The following is an 18,230-nucleotide window of genomic DNA, read 5'->3' as shown; positions in this document are numbered from 1 at the left end:
GACTTATTGAAGGCCAAAACACAATTTATTTTGCTGTACATACATCAATCCGTTGATTATATGAAAAATTATTTCAAAGCCTTAGTTGAGCTTATGTTGTACCCATCAGTAACTTGCTGACTTGAGACTAAGTGTGACCTTGAGTTTTGAGGCAGGGTCATGGGTCTTGCATGCGACACACCATCATAATGTTCCAAACACATGTTTCAATTTATTATAAAATCCCTTCTTGAATGAAAAAGTTACAGCTCGGACACCTACAAGTGGAAGAACGGACATACTCACATGCAGAAGGACGGTTCGATTTTAATTTGCTCTTTTGGGGGCAACAAAACAAACAATTAACATGAAACAAAGAGGCAATTCCATACCATAATAACAGGCCATTATAACAGTGTGTCTGATGTCACAACAGTGGCTATTTAGAAATATTAAAAAAAAATGTAAACGAATAACATGAAAGTCCACACTGTTGGGTAACTTTATTTCCGAAAATGTAAAGTGTTTTATTACAATATATACATAAATTGAACAGATTTATTATGCACTAACGGTTTTTCATTAGCATTAAACCTTTGTATTAAAATGTAAAATAAACTAACTAACCAATGGGAAGGTTCATTTTGTTTTACAGTGTGGGTTTAAGGTAAGCCATCCACCATTAGGATGCATAGAATTGTTCTAAGTTAAATTTATCTTGATTAACCATTATATTAATTTTGCATGGATTACATTTTTGAATAATAGTATTATGACACTACTGTTATGATATGATATATTATAGGGAGGTAATAAAACAAAAACATACTATGATTATAAAGCCATTCTATAAAAAAATATAACCCCATAATTCAAAATAGCTATGAAAACTTTGAAAATATTCAAACTTGACTGTTTGTGACTTTAAAATAAAACTTGACCCGTTGCATTTTTATTGTATTAATGATGGTTAGGTTAGCTTAAAATGACCGGAATGATATTAAATTTATAAAAATCCTTATTCTAAAAAGCTAAGCAAAAATATCGTAACCATGTAGTCTGACGACTATATAAACATGAATTCCAACTCACAAATTCAAAGTATTAACCTGAAAAGGAAACATATTTTTTTACCAACAAATGCTTTTGTTGTGATGTATTGGTCCATTATTGTGCACAAAATGCGTGAATAACAAAGCCAATATTAATGGTATGTATGGTTATACGAATATTTAAAGTTTTTTTTATATGAATAAGAAGGTCCAGGCAGCACTGTATCGCTCACTTGTGAAACAAGCCAATGGAAGAGCCATTCCAAGCCATATTCAAAATACTGACAACACACAACGTTATATAATGCAATTAAATAAATGATGATCTAATTTTCCAAACATCATTAAAAAAATATGATGGTCAGCATCTAAGGTTTGAGGCACTTCATAAATAAATGTCATGGTATTGCCATTAAAAGTCTTACACTATCAAACACAGTGGTTTGAGGATAGATGAGAGATTTCGGCCTTAATGGTACTCTTGGTAAAATCTTAATTCAGATTTGATATACCCTTACACTAAATCAGAACTAGAAATGCAATACCATTGATAAAACATGCACAGATTGCCTGAAACTGTAATAATTGTCTACATAACAAGGTCAAACATTATCTTTTTTGCTGTAGTTAACACTACCATGTTGGTTGTCCGGTTAGCACTCACTTCTAATCTAGGCGATCCAGGTTAATTTCCCAACCTAGGCGAATGTGAGTTTGATTTATAGCCCGACAAGTTGGTTTCTTCAGATTACTCCCGATTCCCCCACAACACACTATCGTATAACGACGTGCCAACACAAGTTATTGATAAAATATAGTAATAACTTGTTACAAAATGGTCATGGAATTTCAAAATGGTTATGAAATAAAAAAATCAAACTAAACTATCTCTAGCATGTAAACACTGAAATCATAACAATAAGTTGTAAATATGGTTACATCATCTAAATAAAGTGGAGATTCAAGTCAAATAAAATCTAAGCATCTTCAAAACCATAAAAAATCTAAATAACACTTAAGCACAATAGGTGTTCATTTATCTACATGTATTCAAATAACAAAGACAATATTGTTACAGACAATTATAGCACATATATGTAGTTTTATTTTGTCTTCAATTTGTGTAACAAATCACATCACTAAGTGTTAGTGAAAAAAATAGGAAATAAAATAAAGCACTGCAAACTCTTTGCGAACACTTACAGAAACAAGCTCAGTAACAAAAAGTTTAAAACATAAACCCGGTTTAATTGCACTGGGTAAACGCAAAAGACATAGAACATAAAAACAAAAAAAATCACAAACAAGAAACATGGAAGAACAGAACAAAACTCCACAAACAGCATAGTGCAAAGAAATGTGCCAATAGTATAGTATTGGGATGTTACCAATTTGACATTTTTGCCAAAAGTACACTTAAGATAAAATTCATGTTAAATGTTAATGCCAAAGTGAAGATTTTCTAATGCTGTACAATACGCTTCAACATTTTATTAGCTTAGGTCAAATTATTTTATGTTACACCTGCCTAATTTTAAAAAACTCCAGGGTCATCATTTTTGTCAAACTTCAACATATATCAAGCAAACCACAGGTCGCCTACCTTCCTATACTGAACCTTTACACATTCTATTAAGTTTCATGAGTGTAGGGAAGCAGCGTGCAATAGCATTTATGAAAGGAACAACGGACAAGGGCTAATCTTGACACGCAACCTTTATCAAGGGACTCACTCACATATTTTAAAATGGCAATACTTTTCTTAAACATTAGTGAAAAGACTTGTTAAAACTGAATTATGTTTTTGTATTTTAATATGAACAATAAACAAACAGTTACAGGCAGATTCTTAATAAAATATTGTAAATCCAGGCATGAAATGATTACATTTTCAATAGTATTACAGACGCTTTTTGGCAGATACTTCTGTCACATTTTAAAGAAATTATTATGAGTTAAGAGTTCCGATGTGAACGCTTGATGATGTTTTATCATGGAAACACGGATTTTTTTTACACGCCCGACCTTATAAAACGCGAATGAGTCCCTTTCATAACAATAGCACTTCATATTTTCACAAAAATGAACATCATTTTCTATCATCTTTGCTAAATAGAGTTTATACAACACAATTAAATTTTAGGTTTTGTGGGTCTAAGTATTAAATTCAGACTCAGGACGCTAGTGAATACGGGACCAATACATATTCTGCCAAAACAAACAATCAAATTTTAGTTCTCAATGAATTGTCTTATAGCTGCGTTAGTCTCTATAGGCCTATCTGAAATTACATAATGGCTGCTGTTTGCTATGACCTTGACCTTCAGATCTTCAACGTTTTCCCTGCACAACTCTGCCATCTCTGTATTGAAAGCCTTATCAGGGTCACCCCATACAATGAGCGTTGGTACAATGATGTTTTTGCAGCGATTCTCACTGTTGAACGCTGCACGGTAGTAGTTGACCGGACAAGTTCTCGACTCTGAAAATAAGGTGGTCTTTATATATAATTGATGAAAAAGAAATAAAATATTGAAATTCTAGTTATCTAAATGTATATATATATAGGAAATACAGTCGACCGAATTTTGAAATAATAAACTTTTTTTCAATATTTGTATATATTTTTTTCTTTTTTGAAAATCTTGAAAAGAAATGTATAAAAAGATCATAAATGACTAATGAAAACTGACCTCTTGTGGAAAATGTGTACTTATAAGCCTCAATATCATCTGGTGTTGGTTTATTGTTGGGCACCCACTCTCCTAGTCCATCAAAAGACGCACAATCATTCATCCCAATGAGAAACTCGGGTAACATCGGGATTTGGAAAAACAACATGTACCTGCATCAAACAAATTATGTGACATAGTTACAACAGGTACATAGTAGAAGTGTGTACTATTGATATTTGGTCATGTACTCCAGCTTTTGTTGCGGGCTGAGTTTATATGTTTACGAAGAAACGATTTGACAACAACCATGATGCTGATCTTTGAACTACTGACCCAACACAGCAGGGGTCATTTATTGGTTAAGGTTCTAGGATCTAGGTTGTTCTTCAACCATTGTGTTGAAAATGTGTCCAAACAATATTGCCTGTGACCTTGACCTTCAACCAACTGACACCATAACCTATATAGGTCATCAGCTGTAAAGAACAACACAGCTACTGGCCACTCAGGTTTTGTGGTCCTAGGACAGCTAGTTATTAGTTATTGTGTGAACAAAGTATTCAAACCACTGTTTAACATGGCCTTGACTTTTGACGTACTGACCCCCAAATCAACAAAGGTCATCTGCTTGTGAAGTGTTAAATATCACTGATGTTTCATGGACATTTTCTCCTATTCCCTGCTATTCTTACCCTTAACCCCCCCCCCCCCCTTGAGTATAACGAATGTTAACCAGTATTTTACCTGAATTTCTAATGTATATCAATGGTCAATAAGGGTAATCATTTTTTAATTGATGCGAGGTATACTACCTTGAGAGCCGCATTGATATTGATTTCTAAATTCTCGATGAAATTCGCTTTGACCTTTGTAAAAGCGAAATTCTTCCATAAAAGCAACAATTTTAAACAAATTGCTCTGTTGTTTGACACCTGTATAAACAATTGTTTCCTTTGAAATGACGTACAATAACCTCTATTTCTACTGGTAGAAAACCGCTCTGATTTTTACTAGAAAGGTAATAGAAAGAAACTGCTGTATTTGATATAAGATTACAAGTCATCAGGATAAACACACATTAAAGACTCACCATGACTTCATTAACTGTGAGAAGTGTGATCCCATGTACTTAGCAAAGGTGGCTGGGTGGGGACAGTTGCAAACCACCAGTTTCTCCACCAGCTCTGGGTTGTTTGACGCGAAATTCCACGCCACAGTCCCGCCCCAGTCATGGCCCACCAGAAAACACTTCTTGTATCCTTATACCACAAATTATAAAACAATCATTATTATTTTTATTCGTTTGTGTCCATGAAATGTTTATGTAGGCCCCTTTTGATGAAAATCTTATAGATAATAGGTATATAGCTTGCGCTCAGCTGAGCTAAAATATACATGAAGTAAATCTATCATTTAACATTTGTATCATCATAACTTCTTAATAAGACCATGGTCTAACACATTCAATATTTAACAAGAAATGGTGCTACGTGACAAAAGCAGGTTTTAATGATAAGCTATCAGAAATGTTTACAAATATAAATGTAAATAACCTTCGTTTAACCATTTTCTTTTTTTCGGCATAAGAAATCTTGATCTCAATTCCCCCGAATGAACGAACACCTATGATACGTCTTTACAACAGCCTACTACACACCGAATTCTTTCATCAAATGACATTCCTAACTTAAGAGAATGAACAGAAACCAGTCCTTGTTAAATACAGATTGTTTAGAAAAGTTGTTTCACCTAATGCTGGAATAAGCTGCTTTATATCTCCACAAAGCTTCTGGACTGTATAATTTTCTTTCCCTTTTGGCTTGTCCGAATCTCCATATCCCCTCATATCCACAGCTACCACTCTGGAAATATAACATTAGACTTAATAGCTGTTATTGTGTTTCCCATATTGTAGAAAGTGCATAGCACCACAAGAGGAACATCAACACTATTTTAAGTCAAATAGGGGGCATACCTTAACAATTGCTTAAGCCAGAGTTAATTAACCTGCTACACATGTGCGCATTGTCTCTTGCAACATTTGCTACACGTTTCATATTGAAGATCTTTGCATTATGGCCAATGTTGATTTTTTGTGCTGCTCCTTACATCAAAGCTTTGACAATATTTATTTTTTATTTTTGCAATTGAATATCAGATCAGCTAAAAATGTGTTTTGAGATCTTGACAGCTGGTATTGTAGATTGTTTAGATAAACTCTGTATTGCAGATGTTTTTATCTAGAATATTTAAGTATCATAATTTTAATTGGTTGATTGGTATTCGCAATCACTGGTAAGAAATTAGCCACCTGTAATCCTTTCTGAATTCTCTGATCTGGAACCTCCACGAGTACCAAAACTCGGGAAAACCATGCAGGAACAACATCAAAGGCTTCCCCTCATCGCCGCTAGCAACATAGTGGAGCCGAACATCCTGCAAAAATATGGGTCTAAATATGAACAAGAAAAAAATGAAAAACTATATCCCTAGCACTCTTTATGGCTGAGAGTTTTACCACAAATGCAATTAAAATGATATTCAATTCCTAGATATTGGTTGCCATGGAAACCATCACAGTGAAATAGCATATGTATGTACTATAGTGCATGGTTACTCTCACTCAAAGATTATTTGGAAATGAAAGTTTCAGACAAATATTATTTGATAAAACAGACATCCACTATAATAATATAAAACCTCTTATATATACTAATTGAGGACATTTTTGTTAACTGAATCGAAGTTTGGAAATTGTTAGGAAAGATGTTTTGTGCATTGAATGAGAGAGATAAGGATATGTTTTTATACAATGAAAAAGAGAGATGAAAAGAAGAGATGTTATTGTCAACTGAATAGGAGATTGAAAGTTGTGATGTTTTGTACATTGAATAGGAGCTATGGGGAGGATAGATTTTTCAAACAGTAAATCGGAAAGGTAAGAAGAAGAGATACATTTATACGATGAATAAGGGAAATAAAAAGGAGAGATGTGTTTGTACATTGAATAGAAGATTGGAAGAGAGATGTGTTAAAGATTGGGAGAGTGATGTGTTTGTACATTGAATAAAAGATTGTAAGAGAAATATGTTTGTACATAGAATAAAATATTGTAAGAGAGATGCGTTCATGCACTGTAAAGGAGAGATGGGGACGAGAAATGTGTTTGCACATTGAATATAATAGATGAAGGCAAGATATGTTTTGACACATTGAATAGGAGGGGAGAGGAAGAGATATGTTGATGGGTTTGTTTTTTTGTGTGTGTTTTTTTTTAAATTGAACAGAAGTAAGGAGATTTTGTTTTTATAAGTTATGAGAGATGTGGATGAGACAAGTTTTTGCACATTGAAAAGAAGAGATAATGAAAGGAGATGCTTTTACACTGAACAATGAAAATGAGAAATGAGGAGGAGACATGTTTTTATATAATGAATAGGAGAAATGAGGAAGAGGCGTGTGTTTATACAATGAATAGGAGAAATGAGGAAGAGGCGTGTGTTTATACAATGAATAGGAGAAATGAGGAAGAGACATATTTCTTATACAATGAAAATGAGAAATGAGGAGGAGACAAGTTTTTTTTTATAATGAATAGGAGAAATGAGGATTGAGACGTGTGTTTTTATACAATGAATAGGAGTAACGAGGAGGAGACGTGTTTTTCTATATAATGAACAGGGGATATGAGGAGGAGATATGGTGTGTGTGTGTGTGTTTTACAATAAATAGTAGCTATGAGGAGATGAGTTTGAATCAGGGAAGGCAACGAGTACTTGAGTGCTCGATTGTCCCGGAGTACTCGAATATAAATTTACTATTTAAGTACTCGGATAAAAACAAAACCCGTATTTTTTTGAATTTCACTAAATGCACAATATCAGACGATGTAATCGAACTGACACGTCGCAAACAAGACAAAATGAGCGGACCATCTAATCCTCACAATGTACATAATTGACCCTCTCAAAATTAATGACAGTTGTGAGATTATTCCAACTGTCAACAGAAGGTCACTATTTGAAATTTGCACTAATGTCAATTAGCAAAGTTTTCATAGAAGTACATCATCAGAACAGAACAGAAAGTTTATTCGACTAAAGCATAAAAAGCTCATCGTCACAACAATATGTATAGAAATAATGCATGTCATGTGACAATTATAACATAAGTTATATTAATAAATCAATCATACGTTTGCTATAAATATTGTGAGAGTGTGTATAACAATAACAAGACTGATATCGATATTAAGGTATAATATGAAAGGGTAATGATTTCGGTGATATATATATCTATATGTATTTCTCTCTCTATATATAAATACTGCTGCACGTTGATTAATACAGCCACAAGGTTCATGCTGCGTGGTACATACAACTTTGTGGCTAACTGTGAAAGGATATTAATATTACAAAACAAACAACAACAAAAAAACAACACATACAAAAGGAACACGAATATCTGTACATCTCGTATGTCAGATTTTAGTTTGAACACTACAGATATGATACAATTAACATAACAAAGAGGGAAAAAACATATATTTATACAATATTAAGGAATCACGTAGTTGAAGGACTTATCACAGTAAAGCGCTAACTTCCTTTGGATGGTTTGGTTATTACTTTGCATTAAAACAATATATTTCATCAAACTCGTATGGGTGTAGCACTGGCACCGGATTTTCAAACTCAAACATTTTTTTAAAAAATCAAAAAAAAATTATAATTCCTCACTAAAAATTATAATACCGAATATGTGAAAAAAGGTTGAAAAATATTTATTTTTTAAATATGCACTTTGTACTGTATATTATACTAACATGTACAGTACAAAGTGCATATTTAAAAAACAACAACATATTTTTCAATATTTTTTCACATATTCGGTATTATAATTTTTAGTGAGGAATTATATGATATTTTTTTATTTTTTTAAAAAATGTTTGAGTTTGAAAATCCGGTGCCAGTGGGGTGTAGTAATACTTCGGAATATATTGACGTCGAAGGTCCGCCGATATACTGGACATTTAAGGACGGAATGAAACTCGTTAATAATAATAATAATAATAATAATAACTTTATTTAACGAAGGTTACATACTAAGTATACAATCATTACAGACATACTACTTATTTCCAGCATGGCCTTCACACAAAAAGTATTACAAAAACACATGTACTATACATATTAAGCAACATACAAAACATACAATCACACTATCACTATCATACATTTCTTCGACAAACACAACTCAGTTTAATATGATGATTATAAATTACAATAATTTCATACTGTAAATAATGTAGATATATTCAGTAAAACCACATTCAATCAATATATTTACATATTTGGTAGTATCCATTACAAGTTGTTGCAAAAATGTCATATACGTACATTAACACAATTCATGTAAACAATGAACTATTTATTATAGGGATGGCAACGAGTACCCGAGTACTCGAGTACTCGATCGAACGTCCGAGTACTCGAGTACCAAATCACTACTCGAGTACTCGGAAAAATAATTAAAAAAATCTATAACAATCACCAAATACACGATTTACAGACAAAATATCAGATCTGGTTAGTTGCCAAGAGGACAATTAACGGTCCCTCTAATCCCCGCTGTGTACACAATTGACCTCAATCAATTAGTTGAGAGTTGTTGTGATAGTTGTAAACTGTCAACAAAGGACACCTATTTTAAATTAGCACTGATGTCAATTAGCGAAGTTTTGATAGCGGTACTTTACCAATTAGAGACCTTTCATCAAACAATGGACGCTAACGAGCAAGTATCGACCGTTACGAAAATTTATTGATTTCTTAACGGGCGTATTTTAACTATTTTTGCAATGATTATCACAATTGATTGGTTTATATTTTAAATCAAGAATTATGAATATTAATGAGGTCAACAACAGTTACACAGTACGAAAAACTATCATTTAAAAATTAAATTATAGAGTGAACAACTGAACTTCGTATTGAATTTCGTTCACTATTTTTATGTATGCTTTTAATTTTCGTTCATTGTAATTCTGATTGTTGTTTATTTCTGCAGTGCATACTTGTATAAAATGAAACGAATAAGACAAATTAAAAGCCTGAAACAACATTTGTTTTCTTTTTATATCATTTTTTGTTAAAATACGTAATGAAAGTTTACTTTAAAGGTGAAAATGACCAATAATACGACCAACGCACAATATACGTCATTAACGATGCATGTATATACAATCTTGTCTTTGCGAACACATATTTATATATTCAATTTTTCCGAGTAATCGAGTACCCGAGTACTCGATCGAACGATCGTCCGAGTACTCGAGTATTAACTTTACTACTCGTTGCCATCCCTATATGTGATTTAAATAAAGTGTCAAGATTTTTTGTTCATGTGATAAAATTATTTTGCCAATAAGTAGCCTTTTAATGCATGTTTAAAGGCTGGTAGCTTATCTTGAAATTTTATGTGTGTAGGAAGATTATTCCAAATTTTCATTGCTTTATAGGCAAATGTATTTTTGATATAGTTTGTTCTAGGTTTTACAACAAAAAGATCCTTGTTTTCTGAAGAACGCAAGTTATAGTGCTCATTTTTGGCAAATGTTAACAATTCTGTGAAGTACGAAGGAGTCAAACAATTCATGCTTTTGAAAACAAGTAATGAGAGATGATAATAGCACCTGTCTTCAAAAGATAGCAACCCAGACTGTTTGAACATGTTTCCACAGTGGCTAGTTCCCGACTTCATTATTAGCTTAATCGCTCTTTTCTGAATGTTAGTGATTTTTGTGGTATCTGAGGAATGTGTAAGTCCCCAGACACTACAACAGTACTCCATGTTTGACATGATATATGCATTATAATACAATGATTTCATCTCGTCTGTTAAATAATATGCTATTCTTCTTAAAAGTGCCAATTTTGAATTAAGCTTATTCACTACAGTCTTAACATGTGTATGCCATGACAATGTCTGATCAACATGCACCCCGAGGACCTTTTGACATTTCACGTTTTCTACTGACAATCCATCTATTGATAGTTCAAGTTGCAATGCATGTTTTGCCTTATAATTAGTACATAGAATCATACATTTGGTTTTTGATGGATGGATTGACATATTATTTGTCTCACACCAACAGCTCACACTATTAAGACTTTTTTGTAGATCTGACTGAATGCTCAATATACTTGGACCTATTTTGTATAACGTGGAATCATCTGCATATAAGTCAATACATGAATTGGAAGAAATTAAAGAAATTAAATCTCAATATCATTTAAAGTACAGAGCGTACATTTTCTTTCATTCCTAGGAACCTTATTGTGTCGACATATTTCTATATTTAGTTTATGGGATGATTAGCGAAATTTAGATAAAATACTTCTATACATTGTATTTCCAACAAGACTGAGATATGAGGATTGTTTAAAATTTGTCTTAATTTCTTTGAACACATCTAGAGACGACGACAAGTATAACCCAGACCTCCAATTGCTGATATAAATATCTCTGATTCTACTTTTAAGTACGGGAACAAATACTTCCATTTTTACCGACTCAGGGTATAACCATACTTCATAAAGACCAGATGATTGGAGTATTTCCTTAACCTTTGATGCCTAGTTCGTGGAAGAATGAGTTTAAAGACTACAAATTTGATCCCGTAATATAACATTTAAAATGCAATTATCTTGCATGACTATATGAAGTTTTAAGAAATACTTAACCATTCTTACATGTCTTTCGATATACAGTTGGAACCTTCCCAACTCTCCATACAAAGTCAATGTATTGGTCGACTGTTTCACATTTTATACCCATTTACAAAACTTTTTGTGGACTCTTTCTACCACGTCCGAATTTATATACCCCCGGACTTCAGTACCATAGTAAAGGACTGATAATACGTTAAAACGATTAAACATTATATAAATTGGTACATTAATATTACGGACTAGTGCCATCAAAGAGTGAAGTGATCTCAACCCCTTTCCAGCTAAGGTTTTTGTTGCTTGCATAAATGCACCGCCACTACTAAATACAATTGCTAAATAATTAACAATTTCCACTTCCTTAGTGTCATAAAACCATTTATCATTAATCCCTAGTCTTCCACCCTTCCTGGACACCATTACCTTAGTCTTATCTATATTAACAGTGAGGTTCCATTTGCGACAGTATGAATGTAAACTATTTAGAGAATTCTGCAATCCTGCCTTAGTCTCTGATACAATAACCGCATCGTCGGCAAAAAGCAGCAAATAAATTGAAATATGGTCAAATGGTCAATGTTAATTCCAACGTCAAGGTTTTCTTGTAAATGCATTTCAATATCATTAAAGAAAAGAGAAAAAAATATCGGCGAGGTTATCTCTCCTTGAAACAGGCCAATGTCACTATTAAAAAAAATCTGAAAATGTACCCAAGTGTTTTACACATTGTTTCACTTCATTATACATTGATCTTACTAGGGACAAAACTTTACCATCGATTCCCATCTTAATAAATTTATACCAGAGTCTGTTTCTATCAATGCAATCGTAAGCTTTTTTATAATCAATAAAACAACAGTAAAGCTTTTTTTCCCTTTCAAACTGCTTTTGAATCAATGAATGCAAAATAAAAACAGGATCCACAGTACTGTACTTATTTTTAAATCCCAATTGCGCATCTGTTAATATTCTATTTTCCTCCGCCCACGCATTTAGTCTTTCATTCAATATAACAGTGACTAATTTTGAAAAAAATCAGCTAGTAAGAGCTATCATTTGGATTTGATTGATCACCCTTTTTATGGATTGGGATAATAACACCAGATGCCCAAGAACTTGGAAATGACTTCATGTCCAATATATGGTTAAAAAAAGAATTAAATGGCCCAATGATTAGTGGAACTGATACCTTAAAATTCTCGTATAACACATTGTCAATAGAGGCTGCCTTATTTGAGCCTAGTTTCCAAATTACTTTTTTAATTTCATCATTAATTTTGTGATAGGTGCATCTAATGAATTAACTGTATGATTATATTGTTTACCGATGGAGATTTTACACTCAATAATACACGTAGACACACAAATTATGAACATTTTATTTTTAATGGGCGTAATTATGTCTTTTATCGGGATATATCCATGTTAATGAGGTAAACAAAATATTACAGAATGAAGAAATTTTATACTCAAAGTAATTCATCGAGTCAAGTCAATATTCTTCTTCAAACAGGCATCCGACAGCAAGATTGACGTGCAAATGTACGCTTTGTGGTGTAAAGGTAACCTATAATTGTGGCACTACAAGCATGCTCAACCATCTGTGGTTGAAAAATAAATATGAAACAACTGCAACAAAGCAGCCCGATGATCGTTTTTTTTTAGACGGAAGCTTCCGTCTTGCATTTTTTTTTGTTTAGATAATCATCACTGAGTTGTGCTAATATGCCACTCAAAATATCTTAACTCACCTGTCGCAAACTAACACAAATAGACGGGTCATAAACAAACACACGGGTCATAAACTAACACACAGGTCATAAACTAACACACATAGACATGCCATAAACTAACACACCTATACAGGTTGTACGGTTAACAATGAGTGTTATCGTAATTACTCGGTCATCTCCGGTAATGGCAACATGCCCATTTGCCGTAAGTAGCCGAACGTGATCCGCAGATGGGCAGGTCAAGGTTGAAAAAAACCCTGTCTAGTGACTAGTTGTAACTTCTGTATCAATGCATTGGATGGCCTTATAAGACTACAGAAGACATGATTTTGCTTGACTGATTCTTGAGCCAAACGACAGAGGTTATGGCTTGGTAGGCACTGCACTGGTCATCCCTTTACACGAGTACATACAATAATAAGAGTTTGCTTTGTTTTAAGGCCGGGTTGCATGACCCCAAATAACCTACCGTACAGCCATTGAGCCTATTTGGCAGAGGAGGCGAGGTTAAATGGGTTTATGAGGTCTGCTCAGGTCAGCAGTTTTGAATTGTAAACATTCATATGGCTTGTGGTGTTATATGATTCTGTTAGTGGTACAGAATAATTAGTTCATTGGTTTCTCATTTGAGAATATAGAAATAAATCCATATAACATGACACATACTTACACCAATTATTTTGTTATAATAACCCTTTTGATAAGTATATATTTTCCGAAATAATGGATGTTTTCAGGCATATGTCAATTAAAGCCTCATACTATTATTGTAAACCTGTAGTAAACAGTGTAGTGAAATTCATTTGGCTGTTAAAGGGTCATGAACTTTCATAGATAACCTGTCGCTTCAAGCATGCTCAGCCTTCTGCGGTTGAAACATGGATGCGAAACAATAAAAAAAATAGCCGATTGATCGTTTTTTTAAGACGGAAGCTTCCGTCTAGCATGAGTTTTAATACTCAAATAATTTTATTCAGTGGTCTTCGTATGCCACTCAAAATACCTGTATGTTCAACTGTCGTAATCTAACACATATAGACGGATTATTTTCAATCATACATAGACAGGTCATAAACTAACACACTTAGAAAGGTCATAAACTAACACACCTAGACAGGTCATAAACTAGCACACTTAAACAAGTTTAACCTTTCACACATAGACAGGTCATAAACTAACACACATATCTACGCTTATACTCAGATGATCAAATGTAATACATTATGATTATTGTATAACTTGTTGACGATAAAACCATAATTAGATTTAAAAAATACTAAGAATGCATAAAACATACCTCCAGGTGGACAAAGTCGTGGTTTCCAAGACTTGGATCATTCAAGCAGGGTGGCATCACATTCCGTTTTTTCAACTTCAACACATTCAGTTTTATAAATTGAATAGGTCCTATTATAAACTGCACAAGTACTGCCAAGCTTATCAAGCATGCCAGGAAAAATGCAATGAGTGTTGACACTACGGACTTGACATAAAATTTCACCGACATTTTATTAGGTCGGTGCTAGTCTGTGTACCATATAAACAGTCGCTTCACAGTCTTTGAGGCTATCCAACATTCCTCGCCCAGTATATATACATGAAGCTTGGGCGGAGCTATGAATATTTAAATTTTATTGTGTACTGTGTTGTGATGAGGTTATTCTTAACTATAAAACTATATTGCAAACATATAAACATAACACAAACTTCATGGGTTTTTTTCATTACGCATGCACACTAGTGGTCGCATTCGGAACTCCTCGGCCACTTTCTATCGAAAACAATGATATTGTAAACCGTCCATATACATCAGAGGTCGTTTTCGATAATAATAAAAAGCCGAGGAGATCCAAATGGCACAGTCGATTTGGTCGCCATTAAGATTTTGTGACGTTTGCAGCACGTGACACAAACAACTAACCTAATGTCCGCCTCCTCCACAGATGTCGTTTAGAATAAGTCTGTAAGGTCGGTACGTACGGTTAATACTGGCTGTGATAGTAATTACTTGGTCATCTCCGGCAATGCCAATATATACAAATTCATTTTCCGTAAACAGCCGACCATAATCCGGCTTTGATTAGCAGATGAGCAAGCTGAAACAAGAGGCCCAAAAGGGCCTATGCTCTACTGGCATGGCTCTTGCGGTCATTTTCAATCCAGAGCATGTATGTTTGAGTAATAGGCAACAAATATTTAGTTCACTTTTAGTGTTTGGGTTAGCTGAAAACGCTGCACGTTCAACATCTGAGGACAGGAAGTGTTGTAAGCAGAATAGTTGCATGAACTATTTTAATATGTGCCAAGTATAGGTAAACTGAGAGTTAAAAATATTTGCTTTCAAAACTGTACACATCGTCAAAATTTCATTTCTGTAGCTTTAAAAATAAAAAGTTGGTCAAAGGTCAAAGTCAAGGACATCCGAGGACAACATTAATGCTTGTTTGCAAAACTGTTCACATGGTCAAAATTTCATTACTGTAGTTTTAAAAATTAATAAGTAAGTCAAAAGGGGTGGGGCCAGCTTTTGCCCAAGGGGCATTATTCCAAATGTTTTTAATTGCATCATATGATGCTCTACAACAAATATCAAAGGTATGGGCCTTGTGGTTTGAAACAAGAAGATTTTGAAAATATTTCTTAAATAAGTCTCTAGGAAAATTGTGACACCCAGGGCAGTGCCAGTTTTGACCCAAGGGGCATAATTTGAACAACGATGATAGTGGACCACTAAATAAAGCCTTGTTCAAAATAGCAAGCAATTGCTATTGGTTTCAGACAAAAGGGTTTTTAATATTTTCCAATTTAAGGGGGGGGGGGGGGGTCCGTCCCTTACAAAGAAAGAGAACTCGTCCCTGGGCCTCTGCCAATGTAGCCGAGGTCACTTGCATTTGCCGCACTGGTCCCTTGTGGGACAATCTCCGTGGGGGATAATTTGAACAAACATTCACAAGCAATTGTGACTTTACATGTAAACTTGGCTAAAAATAGACTTCGCTCATATAGACTTGGCTAAAAATAGACAAAGCTTAAAATAGCATTTTTAATACTTTCAAGACCCATAATCCAGGCATGCATGGGCAGATCTGGCTGGTTTTCAAAAGGAACCAAGTTCTAATGGATATCTAAATACTGTACAAGTTTCATCGAGGTACAATCAAAACTGAAGACTTTATCATGTTCACAAGCAATTGTTTACAGACAAACTGATTTTTTAATACTTTCAAGGCCCATAATCTAGGCATGCATGGTCGGATCTGGCTGGTTTTCGAAAGAAACCGAGCTCTAATGGATATCTAAATACTGTACAAGTTTCATCGAGATACAATCAAAACTGAAGACTGTATCGTGTTCACAAGCTAGTGTTTACACAATATTATTTTTTTATAATATCAAGGGCCATAATTTAGGCATGCATGGGCGGATCTGGCTGGTTTTCGAAAGGAACCGAGCTCTAATGGATATCTAAATACTGTACAAGTTTCATCCAGATCAAATCAAAAATGACGACTGTATCGTGTTCACAACCAATTGTTTACACAATATTATTTTTTTATAATATCAAGGGCCATAATCTAGGCATGCATGGGCGGATCTGGCTGGTTTTCGAAAGGAACCGAGCTCTAATGGATATCTAGATACTGTACAAGTTTCATCGAGATACAATCAAAACTGAAGGCTGTATCGTGTTCACAAGAAATTGTTTACAGATGCACGAACGCACGGACGCACTGACGCACGGACGAACATACTACGTACACATTACCGTCGCATAAGCTCTTCTGGCCTTTGGCCAGTAGAGCTAAAAACTGGTTGTCACTATATATTGTATTGGATGACTTTATCTAGAAGTGACATTATTTTTGCTTGACTGATTCTTTAGCCAGGCGCAAAGGTCATGGCATGGTAGAACTTGCACTGGTCATCCCTTTACATACAATTATAAGAGTGTGCTTCATGTTAACGTGAGTGATTTGACAAGTTTTTTTGCATTCATTTTATATCTTCCTTTTTCGACAAATTCAAACATTTAATGAAATATATCAGCATTCGTGAATCCCCACAATTCACAGCCATACCTAAGTTCTGATGTTACATATGTATCAAACAAATCAAATGCCATGTGCACAAGAATACAGGCGTCTTTGATATTGGAATAGTCTAACTATGTAGCGTAACCACTCTTGTTTTCATTTACTCACATTTTAACAATGTTGTGTAAGACGAATATAGCATCTGTCGTACTGTGTCAAGCTTTAAACCCAAACTGCGTATCCATCAATTTCTGGTACGTAAGTGACCACTACTTAAAATGTTCATTAACAATGCCTGTTAAGAGTTTACCTAGACAACTCATCAGCGTTATACCCCTGTAAGTGTTCACATTCGAAGACGGCTGCTTCTTTGAAATTGAAATTATATTTCTTGATGCCTAATTTGTTGGGAACATACCATTATCACGGACCATCACCTTAATGTATCAAACGCATGTGCCAATTTATCTTAAAAATCCTTCCGTGCATCAAAACGTTACAGCCCAAACACGGACAAGTTAAAGAACAGGACGGTGTGACTTAAATATGCCCACCTTCATGGGCAACACAACAAACAATGAACACAAATCAAAAGAACAATGCCATACATAATAATTACAGGCCATTATAACAGTATGTCTCATGTCACAATACGGGCTCTTTAAAAAAATGCAAAAGTTAAATACGAATAACATGTACTTTAAAACTTTGTAAACTTTATTTCCAAATATGTAATACTGATACTAAAACGTCTTAACTATAGCAACTATATAACATGAATAACATATAAATACATTGTAAAACCCATGACTCATGCTCATATGTCAATTGTTGTTTTATTACAAGATATGCATAAACTGTATAATTAATTATGCACCAGGAGCTTTTCTTTAGCATTAAACCTTTGTAGTAAAATGTTAATAAAGTTAATAAAGGAATCAAACCATGGACATTCTCAATTTGTTTTACAGTTTGGGTTTAAGGTATGACATCCATCATTAGGATGCAAAGATGTGTTAGTACATTT

At 34.0% G+C, this 18,230-nt stretch overlaps 1 protein-coding gene across 1 annotated transcript; it reads right to left on the bottom strand.

The window, feature by feature from the left end:
* Positions 1-467: 467 nt before the first annotated feature.
* On the bottom strand, positions 468-14,953 carry LOC128227649 (epoxide hydrolase 4-like). Its single transcript, XM_052938385.1, has 6 exons — positions 14,467-14,953; positions 6,018-6,142; positions 5,456-5,568; positions 4,797-4,965; positions 3,725-3,876; positions 468-3,513 (listed from the first exon to the last, which is right to left on the bottom strand). Exons 1-6 carry the CDS (start codon positions 14,674-14,676, stop codon positions 3,263-3,265), a joined length of 1,020 nt encoding a protein of 339 aa, XP_052794345.1. The 5' UTR covers positions 14,677-14,953; the 3' UTR covers positions 468-3,262.
* Between the last annotated feature and the right edge of the window lie 3,277 nt (positions 14,954-18,230).

This window comes from Mya arenaria, chromosome 3 (assembly GCF_026914265.1).
Source record: "Mya arenaria isolate MELC-2E11 chromosome 3, ASM2691426v1".
Lineage (NCBI taxonomy): Eukaryota > Metazoa > Mollusca > Bivalvia > Myida > Myidae > Mya > Mya arenaria.
Note: the sequence above shows the minus strand (reverse complement) of the source record. Positions and strands in the feature narration are given on the sequence as shown.